General features: G+C 36.6%; 2 protein-coding genes across 2 annotated transcripts; one reads left to right on the forward strand and one right to left on the reverse strand.

Annotated features, from left to right (window-relative positions):
- Window positions 1–1,082: 1,082 nt before the first annotated feature.
- On the forward strand, window positions 1,083–9,899 carry LOC110921115 (zinc finger CCCH domain-containing protein 19). The gene is made up of 10 exons (XM_022165386.2): window positions 1,083–2,049; window positions 2,139–2,218; window positions 4,648–4,835; window positions 4,922–5,753; window positions 5,823–5,947; window positions 6,035–6,094; window positions 6,174–6,224; window positions 6,296–6,366; window positions 8,122–8,273; window positions 8,348–9,899. The coding sequence occupies exons 1-10, from the start codon at window positions 1,259–1,261 to the stop codon at window positions 9,598–9,600; spliced, it is 3,603 nt and encodes a 1,200-aa protein (XP_022021078.1). The 5' UTR covers window positions 1,083–1,258; the 3' UTR covers window positions 9,601–9,899.
- Window positions 9,900–12,808: 2,909 nt separating this feature from the next.
- Window positions 12,809–13,571, reverse strand: LOC110923941. The gene is made up of 3 exons (XM_022167993.1): window positions 13,334–13,571; window positions 13,120–13,240; window positions 12,809–13,067 (listed from the first exon to the last, which is right to left on the reverse strand). The coding sequence occupies exons 1-3, from the start codon at window positions 13,569–13,571 to the stop codon at window positions 12,809–12,811; spliced, it is 618 nt and encodes a 205-aa protein (XP_022023685.1).
- Between the last annotated feature and the right edge of the window lie 3,576 nt (window positions 13,572–17,147).

The following is a 17,147-nucleotide window of genomic DNA, read 5'->3' on the forward strand; positions in this document are numbered from 1 at the left end:
CTTAAAAAGATAAATAACTACCCACTAACCAACTATCTTGACCCACTATCTATAATTCAAAACATGTTTAATTAATAAATAAACTACATACTAAAATAAAACTTTGACAACTACTGGGACAAGTTAGTGGACACGTAACAGTTTATCATTGTAATGTGGACTTGTTCATGATATATAGTTTGTCATCTACAACATGTTATTGAGTTAATTTTTAAATGTAATGATCATATTGTCACTACACTAAAGGAAACCAATAAAAAATATCTAGTTTTGGTGACGAATAAAAAGTAATTGAACGTATGAAATGTCAACATATTTTAATTTACAAAGGATTTTAACATGATCAAACAAGATAACATATATGGTATATGGAACATACAAAATCTTCATCATGCCATTCCAAAAGTAAATTATTAAGAATCACTGTGTTGGTGAACCTATATCCCATATCTCATTATTACAGCTTTTAAAGCTTGTGGTAAGGTGAAGTAAGTCTTCAACTTTGTTTTCCCATGTATCGGGTATACATTGATTACCATTTCATTTCATCGCCTATGTATCTAAATTAAGCACCCAATAATCATTCTTTAGGGCATGTGAGCCAAAATCTAAATAAATATAAGGTGATAGAAAATGGTAACACATCAAGTTGTCTTCTTTAAAACAACATATCTCTCACATTATAATATGAGTTTCAACTATAGAACTTATCACAAAGTTATGATAGAAAGAACTTATCATAAATGTCTAGTGGATCAAGCTGACTCGTCTTAACCGGTGGTAAACTAGAAATGAGTTAAAATGGCCAAAATACCCACACATGAAAGGCACACCGGAGCCAAGGGTATGGTTTTGTGGGGGTGGCCAACCCCCGAACTTTTCGCTCGTTAGTGGAGAGTATGTAGCTTTTGTATAGAAATTTTTGAGTATATACGTTTTTTACCCCTCGATTTTATAGAAATTTTGGTATATACGTTTTCTACCCACCGGTCGAAAATCTAACCATAGTTTCCATTTCATTGTAAAACATCCCAAAAAGTTATTGTTTTCTCAAGTTCTTATTCCAAAATTGCAAACTCAAAGGTGAAGGCAAACCAACCCACTCCCCTCCCTCACACACACGACTCCCGTGTATATATCCCCAAATATCCAACTTCTCTCTTTAACTTCTATTCACAGGAGCTTCGTAACATCCGCACATGTCTATCCCGTATAAACAGGTAAAAAATTAGGGTTAGGGTTTCGAAACAATTCCGCCATGGAAATCGGAGAAGAAAACACCGAAAACCACCTCATAGATTCCACAACAACCGTATCAACAGAAGTATTGATTGAAAACGATACCGTCAATGATAACAATTTAGAAAAAGTTGTGTCAGAATCGAACATTCAAGACCTAAAAGGCGAAGAAAAAGAATCGTTCGTTACGGTCCCCGAATCGGACGATTCGAAACCCGTTCTCACGGCGGCGGTGGAGGAAACAGCGGCGGAGACGGTGGAGGAGGAGGTTGAGGACGGTGCTGCTGGAGATGAAATCTCCACCGTTGATGTGATAGCTGAAGATGATAACGAGTTAATTGCAGTAGAGGAAGATATTAACAACGGGGAGAATAATAATAATATTAATGTAAGTGATGAGACAGAGACTGTGAAAATGGAGGAAGAAGTGATGACAGATGTTAAGAGTGACACACAGACGGAAAATGTTGAAACTGTGCAAGGAGATGAAGAAATAACTGAAGGTCAGGATGATGTTGATGAGGAGAAACCTGTTGGTGTTACGGAAGTTGACGACGAAGGAGAACCGGTGGAGGCGGATGAGGATAAGCTGGTGGATACGGATGTGGAGAGTGATGAAGAGAAAGCAGGGGCGGAATCACCGGAGCAGTCTGTTAAAACCCGGGGGTGCCGGGGGAAGAAACGGAAAAGAGGAGGGAAGACGCCACAGGCTACTCCGAAATCTAGTGGTGGAGGGCGGAAGACGGTTGAGGAGGAGGATGTTTGCTTCATGTGTTATGATGGTGGAGACCTTGTGATATGTGATAAGCGGTGAGTGTTTGGATTAATGATCGGTGGTTCGGGTTTACATTAACTGGAGAGTTGTTACTGATTTTGACTTTGTTGTTTTGTGATTGCAGTAATTGCCCTAAAGCGTATCATCCTGCTTGCATTAACCGGGAAGAGGCGTTCTTTCAAACTAAGGGTCGATGGAATTGTGGTGAGTTATTTCTCCATCCTTTTAATACATTTAGTTCCTTTTGCAAATTTTTTGCTTGTGAAGTTTGTTTACCATATATATATATGCATTCAATTTTCATGTGGCATGCCTTTATTGTTTACATAGTTTGTAGTTATGAAGACTTGGGCAATGGTTTGTTGCCCATTTTTTCATACCTACTCATTACTTCATAGGATATCACTTAAGTAAGTTATGTTGCTTGCTGCGAATACACGAATTATAACAATTGATGGCTGATTATCCTTATAGCTTTCAGTAAAGCTTTATTCCATTGATGCATTTGACCTTTTAAGGTTTGTTGGGAAACAAATGTAACAAATTCTTTTTAGTAGGGGTACTAAGGATTTCTGTTCAAGAGTTCAACTTTATGAAACAATTGTAATGGATAGCTTATATTGACTTGATGGCTTTTTGATGTTTAAAGTATATTTGGGTCTACCTGAGCTTGGTTTAAAAAAGCGCGAAGCGCTCCGAAGCGTTTTGGTTCCAAAAGCTTTAAGCGAAGCTTCAAGCGCGAAGCGAGAGCTTCACGTATACGAAGCGCTCCATATTATATATAATTATATATAATGTTAATTTTATATATATGTATAAAAAATAGCTATCCATATTATATATATGTATTTTATAATGTTAATTTTGTACTTTTATGCATAAATTAAAAAGTTTAAGGACCAAATGTAACTACTGAAGATAGAGGGGGTTAAATGTTTAAATAGACAAACTATCTTTACACTTTTTAAGTAAAAAGTTAGAAGTTTTAGGGACTGAATGTAAACTAATGAAAGATAGAGGGGTTAAATGTTTAAAAACCTTAACTTATAAAAACCCTAAAAACCTAAAAGACATATACGCAGCCGTCAGCATCTTCTCTCTTCTTCTTCTTCTTCTTCCCCCTTCTTCCTGGTTTCCGGCTGAAAGCAACTCCGTCGCCGGAATTTGTCGCTTAAAAAATGGCCCAAATATTAAAAAATGGCCCAAATAGTGATCTGATTGGCTGGAGCGTCGCTTCACAGCTTCAACGCTTCACCGCTTAAAGCTCGCTTCAGCTCGCTTCATGTAATGCAGCGCTTCAGAGCCAAAAAAGCGTTTTTCCGATCGCTTCATCGCTTCATCGCCTCAAGCGCGCTTCAAGCGCGCTTTTTTAAACCAAGTACCTGAGCAACCTTTAGGCTAGTTAACCTTGTTGACAAACTTGGTTCAGCAGAATATTGAATTGTACTTTTTGATGTATGGCTCTGGATATTATTTGTTAGTACTATTACCTAATGTCATATTTTCTATTAAATATCACAATCTTTTCATAATTTTACCAAAATTCTCAAACATGAGACATGATCATGGTTTAAAAAAACGTTCGAGGCGTCCGTTTTGAGGTGCGCCTCGAGGCGAAACGGGAAGAAACCGTTTTTGAGGCGGCGCCTCGGTGGTTAATTTTATACGTACGCCTCATTTGGTCTGAGGCGGTCGTATCTGGTAGAGGCGTACGTTTCTAATAGAGGCGTATGTTTCTGATGGAAGAGGGAGAATTAGGGTTTTATCCTTTGGAGATGACGACTGTATCAACAATTGATGCTTACTAGGTGTGGTGTTGAACAACAAACACAGCAGATGGACATGTAGCATGGACGATCCGAAAGAAACAAAGTATTTGAAGATGACGGCTGTATAAACAGTTAGGTTTCTTATGGTAGATGGAGTTTGGAGATAACGATTAGGTTTTTAGATGTAAAACACACATATTTTATAAAAAGTGGGCTCTTTAAACTTGGGCTCATTCTTAAAACATGGGCTCTCCTAAAAATAAGGAAATTTGACTTAGCCCAATGAATTTTGAAGTATTTATTGGAATTTTGAAGTACTATTTTATTTTTTATAAGATATATAATTTTTATATTTATTTTTTAATTCCGCCTCGGTTCGCCTCGAGGCTTACGCCTCGTGAGGCAAAAGAAAAACGCCTCGAAACTCGTTTCCGTTTTTTTAAACCTTGGACATGATAGGTAGACGAAGCTGTATATGCTCAATTGCTTTATCGAATCATGCACTCATGTTAAAAAGACTCATCTTTGCTAATCTTTTGTCCCAGAAATAGTATGAGATTATGTTTTAATGCTTAGATAGATCTGATGTTATTAAAGAAGCTTTCATTTTTATGAAGTGGTGCTGTAAAATCTCTTACATGAGCGTGCTACTGACCTACTGTACATGACAAATGTCACTCTACTCATGGGTTAATTAGAAAAAAATGAAAGCTTCAGTAATAACGAAAAAAATATCTAAGCATTAAAACATAATCTCTGACATGAGCGTGTTTCTGAACATGACAAATGTCAGTTTACTCTTGACTTATTTATCCCTTTGAAATACTGTGATATCAACTTACATCTCGTTAACTTGGCTTTCAGGCTGGCACCTGTGTAGCAACTGTTCAAAGAATGCTGAATATATGTGCTATACATGCACATTTTCCTTGTGCAAATCATGCATTAAAACAGATGTTATATTATGTGTCAGAGAGAAAGAGAAGAAAGGATTTTGTGAGTCTTGCATGAATATGGTGATGTTAATTGAAAAAAATTCACAGGAAAATCAGGTATACTCATCGTTAGGCCTGTAAATAATGCCATTGAATAAATAAAAAGGCTTGATTTTTAATTATATATTGGTTTAATTATGCAGGGAAATATAGACTTTAATGACAAGAATAGCTGGGAATATCTGTTTAAGGATTATTGGACAGATATGAAAGCAAAACTTGATCTCTCTTTATCGGAACTTGCTGAGGCGAAGAATCCTTATAAGGGATCCAAGCCAGCTGGCAAACAAGTGCTTCCAGCTGGACATTCTGACGGTGATTCAGGATCAGAAAATCCTTCTGAGAATCTAGAAAGTCAAACAAGGAAGACCAGAAGCAGAAAGTCAAAGAAGCCCAAAACTCGTGGTTCTGCTGCCGGTGCTTCTGACGGGGTCCAGTGGGCATCAAAAGAACTACTTGAATTCGTCACACACATGGGAAACGACACATCGTATCAGTCTCAGTTTGATGTACAAGCTCTCTTACTCGAATACATTAAAACAAACAAACTTCGTGATTCTCGCCGTAAAAGTCAAATTATCTGTGATGCAAGACTGCAAGGACTTTTTGGTAAACCGCGTGTAGGCCATTTTGAGATGTTAAAACTTCTTGAATCTCATTTTCTTATTAAAGAAGACGATAATAACCAAGGGAGTGTGGTTGATACTGAAACTAGCCCCTTAGATGATGAGAAAACGAAAGATAAAAAACGTAAAAACCGCAAGAAAGGTGATCAAGAGCTTCAATCCAATCGTGATGATTATGCTGCCATCGATATCCACAATATAAACTTAACATATATAAAACGGAAGTTGGCAGAGGATTTACTTGATGATACCGAATCGTTTCATAGCAAAATTGTTGGTGCTTTTGTTAGAATAAGGATCTCTGGTGCTAATCCTAATCAGGATTTATATAGACTGGTGCAAGTTACAGGTAATAATTGAAGGGAAACATTAATTTAAACTTTTTTTGATCATAGGTTTATTGTTGTTTATTATGCAGGTACTACTACAGGTGCTCAGTATGCGGTTGGCAAAAAGAAGACTGATATCATGCTTGAAATATTGAATCTTAACAAAGCGGAATCTGTATCTATTGACACCATTTCAAATCAAGATTTCACTGAGGTCTTAATGTTTTTATTTTGTTTTTACTGTTACATTAATTCAATTTGGATATTTGAGTTGCTGACGTGTCTAAATTTTCTATGGTAGGATGAATGCAAGCGTCTTCGACAAAGTATAAAGTGTGGCTTTATAAATAGACTGACAGTGGTATGTTCTTGTTTCATACATAAACCGATTACTGTTATAAAATATGGTATGTTTTCTCTAAGTTTGTAGTTTGCTTTAGGGGGATGTTCTAGATAAAGCCATTGAACTTCAGGCAACCAGAGTAAATGATGTAAGTGTTGCACATTTGAATTACAGTGGTGCATTAAATATATTGGATTAAATTTATGTTATGCTGTGCAGTGGCTTGAAACAGAGGTTGTGCGTCTTAGTCATCTTCGTGATCGAGCAAGTGATTTAGGGCGTAAGAAGGAATATCCTTTTTTATTTATTATTTACTATTTCATATCAAGGCCATCTTTCTAGCTTTTAAGAGTACGGTTCGGTTTTATGGTAAAACGAAACCGTAACCGAAATTTTCGGGTTTTGGTTATTGAAAACCATTCAGTTTCGGTCTTTTTGGTTTCGGTTTTAGCAACGGTTCGGTTTGTTTTTTTTTTTTTGTTTTTTTTTTCGGTTTTTGGAACAAAATTAAATAAGATTCAAAAATAAAAAGTATAATCCAAGATTTAATAATCTTTCTTAGATGTTTACATTTAATAATTATAGTCACAGTCCTTTATTTGGAAAACTCATTACACATTTCGTCCTTTAGCACTAATCCAGTTTAAATTTCAAGTAAAGTTTGGTCATGCGCACCTCTTGTGAGGGCATTTATGTCAAAAAAATTAAATAAATACCATAAACACCTCCTCTCTAGAACCCTTATGATTTGTGTGGATTCAATCTTTCTTCAGTTCTTGCTAATCCATCATCAAATCAATATGGTTGACCTGTAAACATTAAATTCACACCTCCCTCCCTCTAAAGTCTAAACAACATAAACATATGGGTTTTCCCCGAATCTGAAACACCCACAAATCATGAATTGAAAAAAGTCCTTATGGATTTGAACATCTCAGGTCAACTTCAACCACTCTGCACCCATTTATAAAACCAAGCACTCAAGATTGAAACCATATCCTCTGAACTAAAGAAGTGGATCGGACACAGGCATGGCTGCAACACAATTAGTGTTGCCCCGCCAAGATATGTACCGATTATTCCACACAATGTCCGATAACTTATGCTCGGAAGTATCATATGCAGAACCTTCATCGCCTAGAGAAATGCAGAAGTATAAATAGATATGTATCTAGAGAGAGAGAGAGAGAGAGAGAGAGAGAGAGAGAGAGAGAGAGAGAGAGAGAGAGAGAGAGAGAGAGCGTGACAGAGCGAAAGAGAGAGTGAGAGAGAGGTGAGACGGGAGGTGACATGAATGGTGGTGGTGGTGGTGGTGGGTGGTGAAGAAGAACAATAGATAGGGTTTTATACTTTTATTGTGTTTTTATTTTTGTTATTTTTTAAGTTGTTTTTTAATTTATAAATATTAATATACTTTTAATAAAATGATAGGGTAAAATGACTGAAATACCCTCATGTGCCTTGCACATTATCACACTTAACTGATAATTTTAGCTGGGTTAGTACTGAAGGACGAAAGGTGTAATGAGTTTTCCAAATAAATGACTGTGACTGTAATTATTAAAGTTAAAGGGTATCCATTGCAATCTGATACAAACATAAAGGACGAAAAATGTAATTTACCCTTTAAGTTATTTATGTTTAACCTTTTTAATTAATATCGTTGACATAAACCTAACTTCTAATCTATTTTTATATTTCTTCAAAGTTTTTATTAGACATTTTCTTTTATAATACTTTGAAAATCATTTAACTTTTATGTTAAATTTTGTTATTTCTTGTAGGCAATGGATAACTCATTTCAAAGATAAATAAACATGTTAATGTTTTTATTATAAATACGTAACATTAAAGAATAAAACTAATACTTTCTTGGTTCGGTTAAATCGGTTTTTTCTGTTTTTTGCTCACCCCTACTCTGCACACACCAGTTTTTCCTTGCATTGATGTGGAGATGATTCAATTATACCTGTCGATTATATTTAACTCTACTTCTATTTAGATAACATATCTCGTTTTCTTGATGATCCTTAACTTACATCTACGCTCAGAGAATGTGTTGAGAAGTTAGAAGTTCTGAAAACACCTGAGGAACGTGCACGTAGGCTACAAGATATTCCCGTGATTCATGATGATCCTACTATGGATCCAAATCATGAATCTGAAGATGACACAAATGAAAATGACAAAAAACAAGGTATTCTAGATTTTTATTATTTTAAAAAGCTGTTCTTATCGACCCTTAATGCTAATTTTTTTTTTGATATGTAGATATGTACAATAGCTCTGGGGGTTCTAGATTTAGCAAAAGACGAGACTACCCTTCAAAAGAATCTTGGAGAGGTAATGGTACAGGTACAGGTACATCTAGAAATTCTGGAAAGAGTTATGAGTTTAGCAGAAGCTTGTCGAGTAACGATTTTTCGAAAAAAGTTGAAGATCCTGTTACTTCTCCACGAATGGGCCTCCTGCATAATGATAATATTCGGGATGAAGGAAGAGATAGAGTCGTACAACCACCACCAAGTGCATTAAGGAAACCAAGTTCTGCAAGTGAAACAGAGAAAAACGTTAGTTCAACAAAAGATGGCGCTTCGGAAACAGAGAAAATATGGCATTACAAGGATCCAAGTGGGAAAATTCAGGGTCCGTTTTCTATGGCACAGTTGCGTAAATGGAACAACAATAAATTCTTTCCTGTGGATTTGAGAATATGGAGAACAAGTGAGAAGGAGAAAGATGGTATTCTTTTAACTGATGCTTTAGAGGGACGGTTTACAGTTAAAGTTGAGAAACATGGTTTTGCTAACCTTCCTTCTCCGACTCCAATTCAAAGTTTGGGACATGTGGGCCCGACTGTGGGTCCTAGTTCGTATCACGAAGGACTGCAGTCACCTACACCGAATGGTACTACCCAATTGGCTGCATCGATGGTTGCTGGTGGAAACAATGAGCCTAATGCAATGGTTCACACCCTTGCTGGTCAAAATGCTTATGGTTGGAGTGGTGGTGCGCCGCTTCAGACTCAAGTGACTCAACAACCGAACCAGTGGGCGGCGGTTCAGAATCCTGCTGGGAACTTTTTGCAGCAGCCACCCCAACCAAACGTCAGCTGGCCTGCAGTGCCTCCAAATCCGAATATGGGATTGGTAGGACCCACTACAGGTAATCAACCAATGAATTGGGGAACAGTTAACGTTAACCCTTCATGGGGTCCTGGTAATGTCGGTAATGTGAACCCTGGTTGGGTTCCTCCACAACCGGTTCTAGCGGTCGCACCAAATCAAGCCTGGGTTGGTGGTCCAGGTCCAGGTCCAACCCAAGCGCCAATAGTTTCTGGGACTGGAAACCCGGGTGAGGTGGCATCAGCTGGGAATTCAAACTGGGGTTCACCAAGGCCTAGGAACGGAAGCAGGTGGGATGGAAATGAACCTTACAACAGAGGTAGAGGTGGGGGTTCGGGTTTCAATAGTAACAGAAGGCATTGGGAGAAACAAGGATCGTTCAACAACAGAGGGCGTTGAAGCGAGCTTAGGTATGATGCAGGTTTTTTACAGTGTTTCTGGGTAGATGTTTCTTTCGGGTTATTTTAGGCTGTTATCTGTCTTGTCTTTGAAAGTTGTAAAACATGTGCACAGCAGGTGTAGGGGGGTAGATACTTTCGCAAGCCTTTTCTCGTGCTTATGTGTAGGGGGTAGATACTTTGGCAAGCCTTTTCTAGTGCTTATGATATGATTAACATAGTATCGACCGTAGTTATGTTGTTACGCTGGATCTTTTTATTGCAATCAGCAGCTTTTAGCTACCGTTAAGGGTTGTTAAACACTGTAAATGGTTGATTACGGTTGTATTTCTAAAGCATATGAAGATGAATAAACCAACCATTGTCTACAAAGTGGTCAACTTTTTGTCTAAACATGACATTTGTTAAACCATGGTGCTGGCTTTACAATATAAGGAAGAAAGAAAACAATGGTTATAAAAACAGATTTATAAATCATGTCAAGTGTCTGTTTCCCATAACGTTTAGCTGGTCTTGAAAACATATGTAAAACTAATAAGAATTCATTAACAGAGAAACTATTTTTAACAAACATAGTTGTTACATGTCTATTTTGCTCAGGTCTAATCGGTTTAAAAGTCTTGTAAAAGAGTCTTGCACTCCTCAATTTACTTGGAAAAACGAACCAACGCTTTTAAGTTACTTAACATATAATTTTTGACTTTGGCTTTTTTAATTGCACACCCTAAGACTTACTGTAGTGGGATATTAAAGAGCTGCCACGCCACCACTTTAGCACCTCAAACACCGCCACTTGCAAACCAACCAATCACATCTATTTTTTTTCCTATTTTTTTATTTAACTTTTAGTTAAAACTAGGGCTGTTCAAAAAGCTCGCGGCTTGGAGATCGCTCGAAGCTCGCTCGGATTTAGCTCGGAAAAAGCTTGCTCGATTTGGCTCGGTTTAAAAGTGAGCCGAGCCGGCTCGGCTCGGTTTGAAAGTGACCCTAGCTCGGCTCGGCTCGGCTCGCTTTGTAGCTCGGCTCAGTTTAGCTCGAATTATTTTACTTATAATAAGTTTTAATTTTATATACCTTATAATATATTACAAAAAAATTGATTATTATTTAGATGTATATAGGTTTGTAATTTGATATTTATGGCATATTTGAAGATTGATTAGTATTACCATACTAATGAACTAATATTGTATTTTATTGAAATTAAAACTTATTTTGCGTTGTTAAACTTGATTTTGGTTTGAATTGTATTAGGTTGAACTTATTTTGAATATATTCTTTTAAATTATTGAATAATATTTTAGGCTATTAAATTTTAAGAGGTATATATTAGGTTTTTTTATAAAATCGAGCCAAACCAAGCCGAGCCGAGCTAGCTCGGTTTAAAACCAAGGCGAGCCCGAGCTTAGATTTTCAGCTCGGTTTCAAATCCGAGCCAGCTCGGTTTATAATCGAGCCGAGCCCGAGCTTAGCCTGGCTCGGTTCGGCTCGGCTCATGAACAACCCTAGTTAAAACCACTACACCCATGTGAAATGGTGGTTTAGTTAAAGGTTTATTACCTACATGGCAACGATGTACCACTTTAACAATAATGTGTAGTCAAAACCACTATACATAGTCTAAGATATACATAGATGAGTAATCCCTTTAAACATCACAATTTTCCAATTTTGTCACTTAAGTATCTAAAGTAATTATATCTAGTAAGATGAAACCAATATATAAAGGTTTTACTAGTACAACATAACCCTTGTGAGTTAACTTAAATCATTTATGTGATAATTTTCAAAATTAAAATGCTTTAAAATGACGTATACTCATGTTTTAAGTTTTTTGATGAATTTATGTACATATGTATATTTATGTTTGGAAACACAAGTTCTCTGTGTATATGTGTTGAACTAATCTTTACACGTTTAGTGAACACACAATATGTTATCTTTTGTGCGTAAGTCTCCCGAGTCAAGGTCAGATAAGACCGCCTGCTGTGAGGCCAGGTTAACATATAGTAGCGTAAGGCGTTTATCATTTTTCTCAAAACTTACACATATACATATATATATCTTTCAAATTATATTAGAAATAAGTAAACACACAATATGTTATATTTTGTGTGTAAGATTGTGTAGGTTGGTATCTTACCCACTCTCACATGGCATGCTTCATATCTACATTAACTTTGCCGGTAATGAGGCCAAAACAAATACAATTGAGGGAAAATGAGCATCATATTCATGTGTCATTCAATTTAGTTGGTATTTGGACCCTATTCATAATCAATCATCAATCAATTGATGATATTAATAAACCAATAAGACTAGTCCTTTCCAATGACTCACTAATTAACATTATATTTATAAGGCCATACGGTATGGAACCGTCGCCAGGTTCGTCCTCCGACTTCGCCGCCACATCACCACCGTCGTCCCATGCCGCCGCCCCTCCGTCCCGCTCCGTCCCGTCGTCGCCGTCCGACTTTAGCCGTTTGAGACGGACCAAAGATGTGGGCCTCCCCCTCGGCGACGCCGTCCTCCCACGCCGCCCCCGTCGGTCTTGCTCCGGCGACGTGCTCGGCTCCGGCACCATACCGAGTAGCCTAAGGTTACATGGTATGGGTATGATTCGCCACCTAGGCGTCACATCACCATTCTTGGAAGGATGGTCCATCCCACAAAACTAGTGGAAATGGGAGGATGATCCTACCCCACAACTTTTTTATTTTTTTATTTTTTAATCTTCCACTTTTTTTAACATTTAACAAATAAATTAAGAAAATTTTTTCATTAATATTAAAAAACAATACATAAACTTAAAAAAAAATCCTACTAAATTAAAAAAAAACATAAACTTAAAAAAAATCAACCACATTGATGCTTCTTCATGATGTCGTTTTGGAGTTTTATCAAAGTCGAACGTTTTGGCTCGGGATAACTATCAACATCCAGCGTTAATATTTCCTACTCCTTGAGCCGAACCTTATCATAGACAATCTTATCTTTTCTCCCGCCACGCGTATCTTTTCTCCCGCCAACCGTGACTTTTCCTCGATCGCCCGCTCCTTCGCCCTCGCCTTTTGGGTCGTGACCTCTGTGTACGTTTTAAATTGGGTCATAAACTCCTCCATTTTCGGGTCAACCTTTTGCTTTTCTTTCTCCTTCGCCCGCTCCTTCTTTGATTTGTCCCGGCCCGGGGGGGCGTTCCGTTTCTTTTACGGCGTATTCTTCTTCGTCGAACTCGGGGCGTCATCGTTTAAGTTTATGTGACATCTCGCGTCCGATCCGCCGGCGCTATAACTACCGGATTCCGATGTCCTTTGCCGCTTTGCCATCTCCACCTCGTTCGGAATCGGCACCCATTTTTGGTGCATTCTCGTAATTTCCCACGCGCGAACGTGTGCGAACGTGGTACCATTGTTCGACTTGTAAAGATCCAACGCCTTTTTAAACACATCCTTGTCGCTCATGCCGCTACGACACCCACTTGAATATATTATATTCTTCGCAAAACCTATTGACGAACCCGCTCATTTTTCGCCACTTAGATGACACCGAGTCGATATCTCGATACGGGCCTTGGTCCATTAGCTCAAGGAACTTCGCCAAAACCGCCTTCAAAAACCCCTCACTCGTTTGATTATTACCTATAAAATATGTTACAAAAAAAAATATGTTACAAAAAAATAAAAAAACTAATACTACAAAATATAAACTTTTAAAAAGTTATTTTTACGAACCTTTTATCGGGTGTGTGGACGTGCCTACGTAAGCCTTCGCTAAGGCTTCTTCCTCGAGTTGCGTCCACGGTTTCGCCTTTGGTTTGGACGGTTGCTCACCCACAACTTGCTTGCCTTTTTGCGGTTGGGTCTCGGGAACAACTTCGACATCCTCATCGGGTTTGGATCGGGTGGGTTGTGTCGGGTTCAATTCGGGTTGAAAGGGTTGCACGGGTTGGATATTAAAAGCATTCCGCATCATCAATTGTCGTATGGCTTGACTTTGTTGCGGGTGAGCAAAAACGTTCGGTGAGTTTTGGAATGCGGCAAAGGCGTTTGAGGAATATTGAGAGAATTGGTTCGGTTCTATCGTCGGATAGTATCCCGGAACCGAGAAAACATTCGGGATGTTCGGTTGGGTCGGTTGTTGGGGTTACGTTCGGGTTGTTGAAGGGATCCATGGTAGAATATAATTTTATAAAAGGGGAAGATGTTCATAAAAAATGAGAGAGAGAGAGATGAGTTGTGGTAGATGAAAAAATGGGGAGGGGGGGGGGGGCACGACATGTGCCTCGTCGCCGGACCTGGATGCACCGGGGACTAACCCCATACCGTCCAGCGTAAATTCATGTGAATCTCAACTACATATACTTTGGGGGGGGGGGGGGGGCACGACATGTGCCTCGTCGCCGGACCTGGATGCACCGGGGACTAACCCCATACCATCCAGCGTAAATTCATGTAAATCTCAACTACATAAACTTTTTTCCCCTAAGAAAGTGCATATGGCTGATAAATGATATGCCATACCGTTTATTTACAATGCAATATAGTTTAATCATCTTCTTACGACCAAAGTGATTCTGGTTTAGTGGTATGAATATGTGTAAAATGTTGTCCTTCATCATAAGGTTGATAGTTCAAGACACATACCGAACATTGGTGTAGAATTAGAAACATGATTATTGATTAAAGGGTGTGTGTTAACCATTCTAAAAAAACGTCCTCACAATTTCAAAAAGCAGTATAAGAAGTGGTACTATAATTGACCACATTTATTTTAGCATACCAAACAAGTAATATTCAAAGCCACCCATCTATATATCTGATTTTATTAGCTACACATAACTTTAAGAGGCTGTTTGGCAAACTTCTGAATATGTAAAAGTGCTGAGTGGTAAGAGGTCTGAACCATTAAGAGTTAGTACATTGCTTAATCATTCAGAGACAAATTGTTGCTCAATTCAGATAAGGGATTTTAACCATTCAGACTCAGTATAATGTTTAATCATTGAGAGGTAAATATTTGAACCATTCAAACACCTACTCACAAAACAAACAGTCTGAACTATTTAAGTGTTGAATCAGTAAAATGTCTGAATTATTTAAAATCCATTAAAAGCCGAAACAAACAACCCCTAACTCTTGTTTTAAATGCCATGTCATTGTACAAAATTTGAAGTACTGCACGCCAAGTTGTTGTCTTGAATCCCTTTAAAATTAACTAGGGGTGGTTAGTTAATTGTGTTGATATAACGTCGTTATGTGATTTGCATGGTTAGCATTTGGATATCACTTGGTTAGATGTATTTAGTTTGTCTCTCTTTGTAAAAACATGTGATAGTTGTTTTTATGTGATGTTTTGTTATGAAAACTTAACTTACGATATTTTTATATAATAAACATGCTGATAGAAATACAATCCTCACTATGCATTTAACCTAAGTTCATATACAATTTTTCTTATACATCACACATTTATTTCATGTTAGTTTTTTTAAACGATTAAAAAGTCTATATACATTTTTTCTTGCATCATTTTAAGTTATTACTCTCAAGTCATCTTGGTCAACACTTGCAAAAAAAAAAAAAAAAGAATTATATCATTGTACGAGTGCGCATTGAATCAGTGATTGGTGAGCCATAATGACCTTTGATTTATCTCCGGTGGCTGATCCAGAGGTGTTTTGGGGGTTACCGGGAACCTCGTCAGTTTGGAAAAAAAATGAAAAAAATAGTGGAAATTTTATATGATTTAAGAAAAATAGTAAGAATTAATGAAAATCTACCAAAAGAAACCCGTTGCAAAAAAATAATGAATTCGCCAGTGTTTATCCCCTCATATTCATATCGAAGATATTACATATAAGTAGTACCTCATCAACCACATGTATTCCACATATCATCAAATGTCAACGATATGTTTTCTCCCTTTTTATCTATTTTTTTTAATTTGATTTGTTCCAAAACAAATGACATTTATTTGCAATATTAATGAATTAATATAGCATTTTCATTTTATTGATAATAAGGGCGTGTTAGATAATAGATAATAAATTTATTTATTAAAAGGGTAATACCATAAAAAGAAAAATATTTTCTAACTATGTAAGAGAAAAAGTCACTCATGAACTTAATTTTGGTATAATAAACGTCGTGAACCTGTTAAGAAAAGTACACGTAACCTGTTAAGAAAAGTACACGTACCTATGACTCCTTTTTTTAAACGCCTATTAGTAACACAAGCATTACCTATGTCAAGATTATGTTCACAACCTTTTGTTGAACTAAATGTCACTCTTTTAAGTACATGAAATACCACTTTGTCAATTTGGCTGAATCATATATAAATGCATATAATATAATAAAATTAAATTATTCAAGTCGATATATTTTTAGAATATCATTTCATAATCTTCACATGTTTAAAGGGTAAAATTATTTTTTATAAAAATATACATAAGTGTGTGCATTTTAAACAAATTCAAAGAGCTTAATATAATAAAATTGAGTTAAGTGAAAATAAATAAAAATTACTTTTTTTTTAATAATAAGACTGTAAATCCTTTTCTAATATAAAGTCAATTCGTGTTTGTTATAATGAAATTACATTCAGTTTATATAATTTTTGTGGAAGCTGGTGACTTCACTTTATAAATAGCGAAATTTTATTATTTTACAGTATTTGATTTGATTTGATTTAAGTTGTGCGTAATCAAGTGGAGGCAAAAGCCAAAAGTCTTTGTTACATCCAATAAGGCACTATTTATTTCCCTTGTAATCTTTTTTATTTTTAAGTTTGTTGAAATAACAAAGTGGCCTCTGAACTTACATAAAGTCATAAAATAACCTTTAACTTATATAAGACCACAAAAAGCCTACAACTTAAACGTATTATTTTAGAATTTTGTTAAACCCAAAATGGAAACTATTATTCAAATATCTCACCCAAAATTTGCGTAGTTAGAATCCTACCTTTCTAATTCTGATTTAGAGTTCATGTACTTTTGAAGTATCTCGTGTAAAGAAGCATGAGCAGGCCAAGAGCTTCAATAAACATATGACTTTTATAGTAAGTTGGAAACTTATAAAAAATTGGCTGCTCAAATACCAAAACCCATAGTCTGACTTTTTGGGTTGATATAAATAATAAATTTGATGCATCATTACACCTAACATATTAACAAGAGGAAGTTTATAAGTTTAACAAGGTCAGTCTCAAGTAGTAAACACATCAATGTCATGTGATATCGATAAAAGAAAATTATGTATTGTATAATACCGATTCTTGTTCTTTATTAGTTAGTTACATATCCATTATTTAAGTGATACCGATTCATAAAACATTTTTCAAGATTGAATATGGTAAAAAAAAAAAGTACAAGCAGAGTTTAGACCATGCGTAATGGGGCTTTTTTTTAAAAATTTTTGCCCGAAAACGCCCTATAACGCCCAACCCCCCATTACAGGGGGCGTTTTCAGGCGTTATTTTCGAAAAAAAAAAGGGGCCGGCGTTTTTATTTAAACGCCCAAATCTCTGCCATGCTTTTGACTT

This window comes from Helianthus annuus, chromosome 17, assembly GCF_002127325.2.
Source record: "Helianthus annuus cultivar XRQ/B chromosome 17, HanXRQr2.0-SUNRISE, whole genome shotgun sequence".
Taxonomy (NCBI): Eukaryota; Viridiplantae; Streptophyta; class Magnoliopsida; order Asterales; family Asteraceae; genus Helianthus; species Helianthus annuus.

Bases quoted from the DNA above. Each gene is read 5' to 3' on its own strand.
- LOC110923941 (XM_022167993.1), bottom strand. From the start codon at position 13,571: ATGCGGAATGCTTTTAATATCCAACCCGTGCAACCCTTTCAACCCGAA. The intron at 13,241-13,333 runs GTTCGTAAAAAT...CATATTTTATAG, and splicing joins GTCCACACACCCGATAAAAG to GTAATAATCAAACGAGTGAG. The intron at 13,068-13,119 runs GTTCGTCAATAG...TGGGTGTCGTAG, and splicing joins AAGTGGCGAAAAATGAGCGG to CGGCATGAGCGACAAGGATG.
- LOC110921115 (XM_022165386.2), top strand. From the start codon at position 1,259: ATGGAAATCGGAGAAGAAAACACCGAAAACCACCTCATAGATTCCACA. The intron at 4,836-4,921 runs GTATACTCATCG...TTAATTATGCAG, and splicing joins AAAATTCACAGGAAAATCAG to GGAAATATAGACTTTAATGA. The intron at 5,754-5,822 runs GTAATAATTGAA...TTTATTATGCAG, and splicing joins TAGACTGGTGCAAGTTACAG to GTACTACTACAGGTGCTCAG.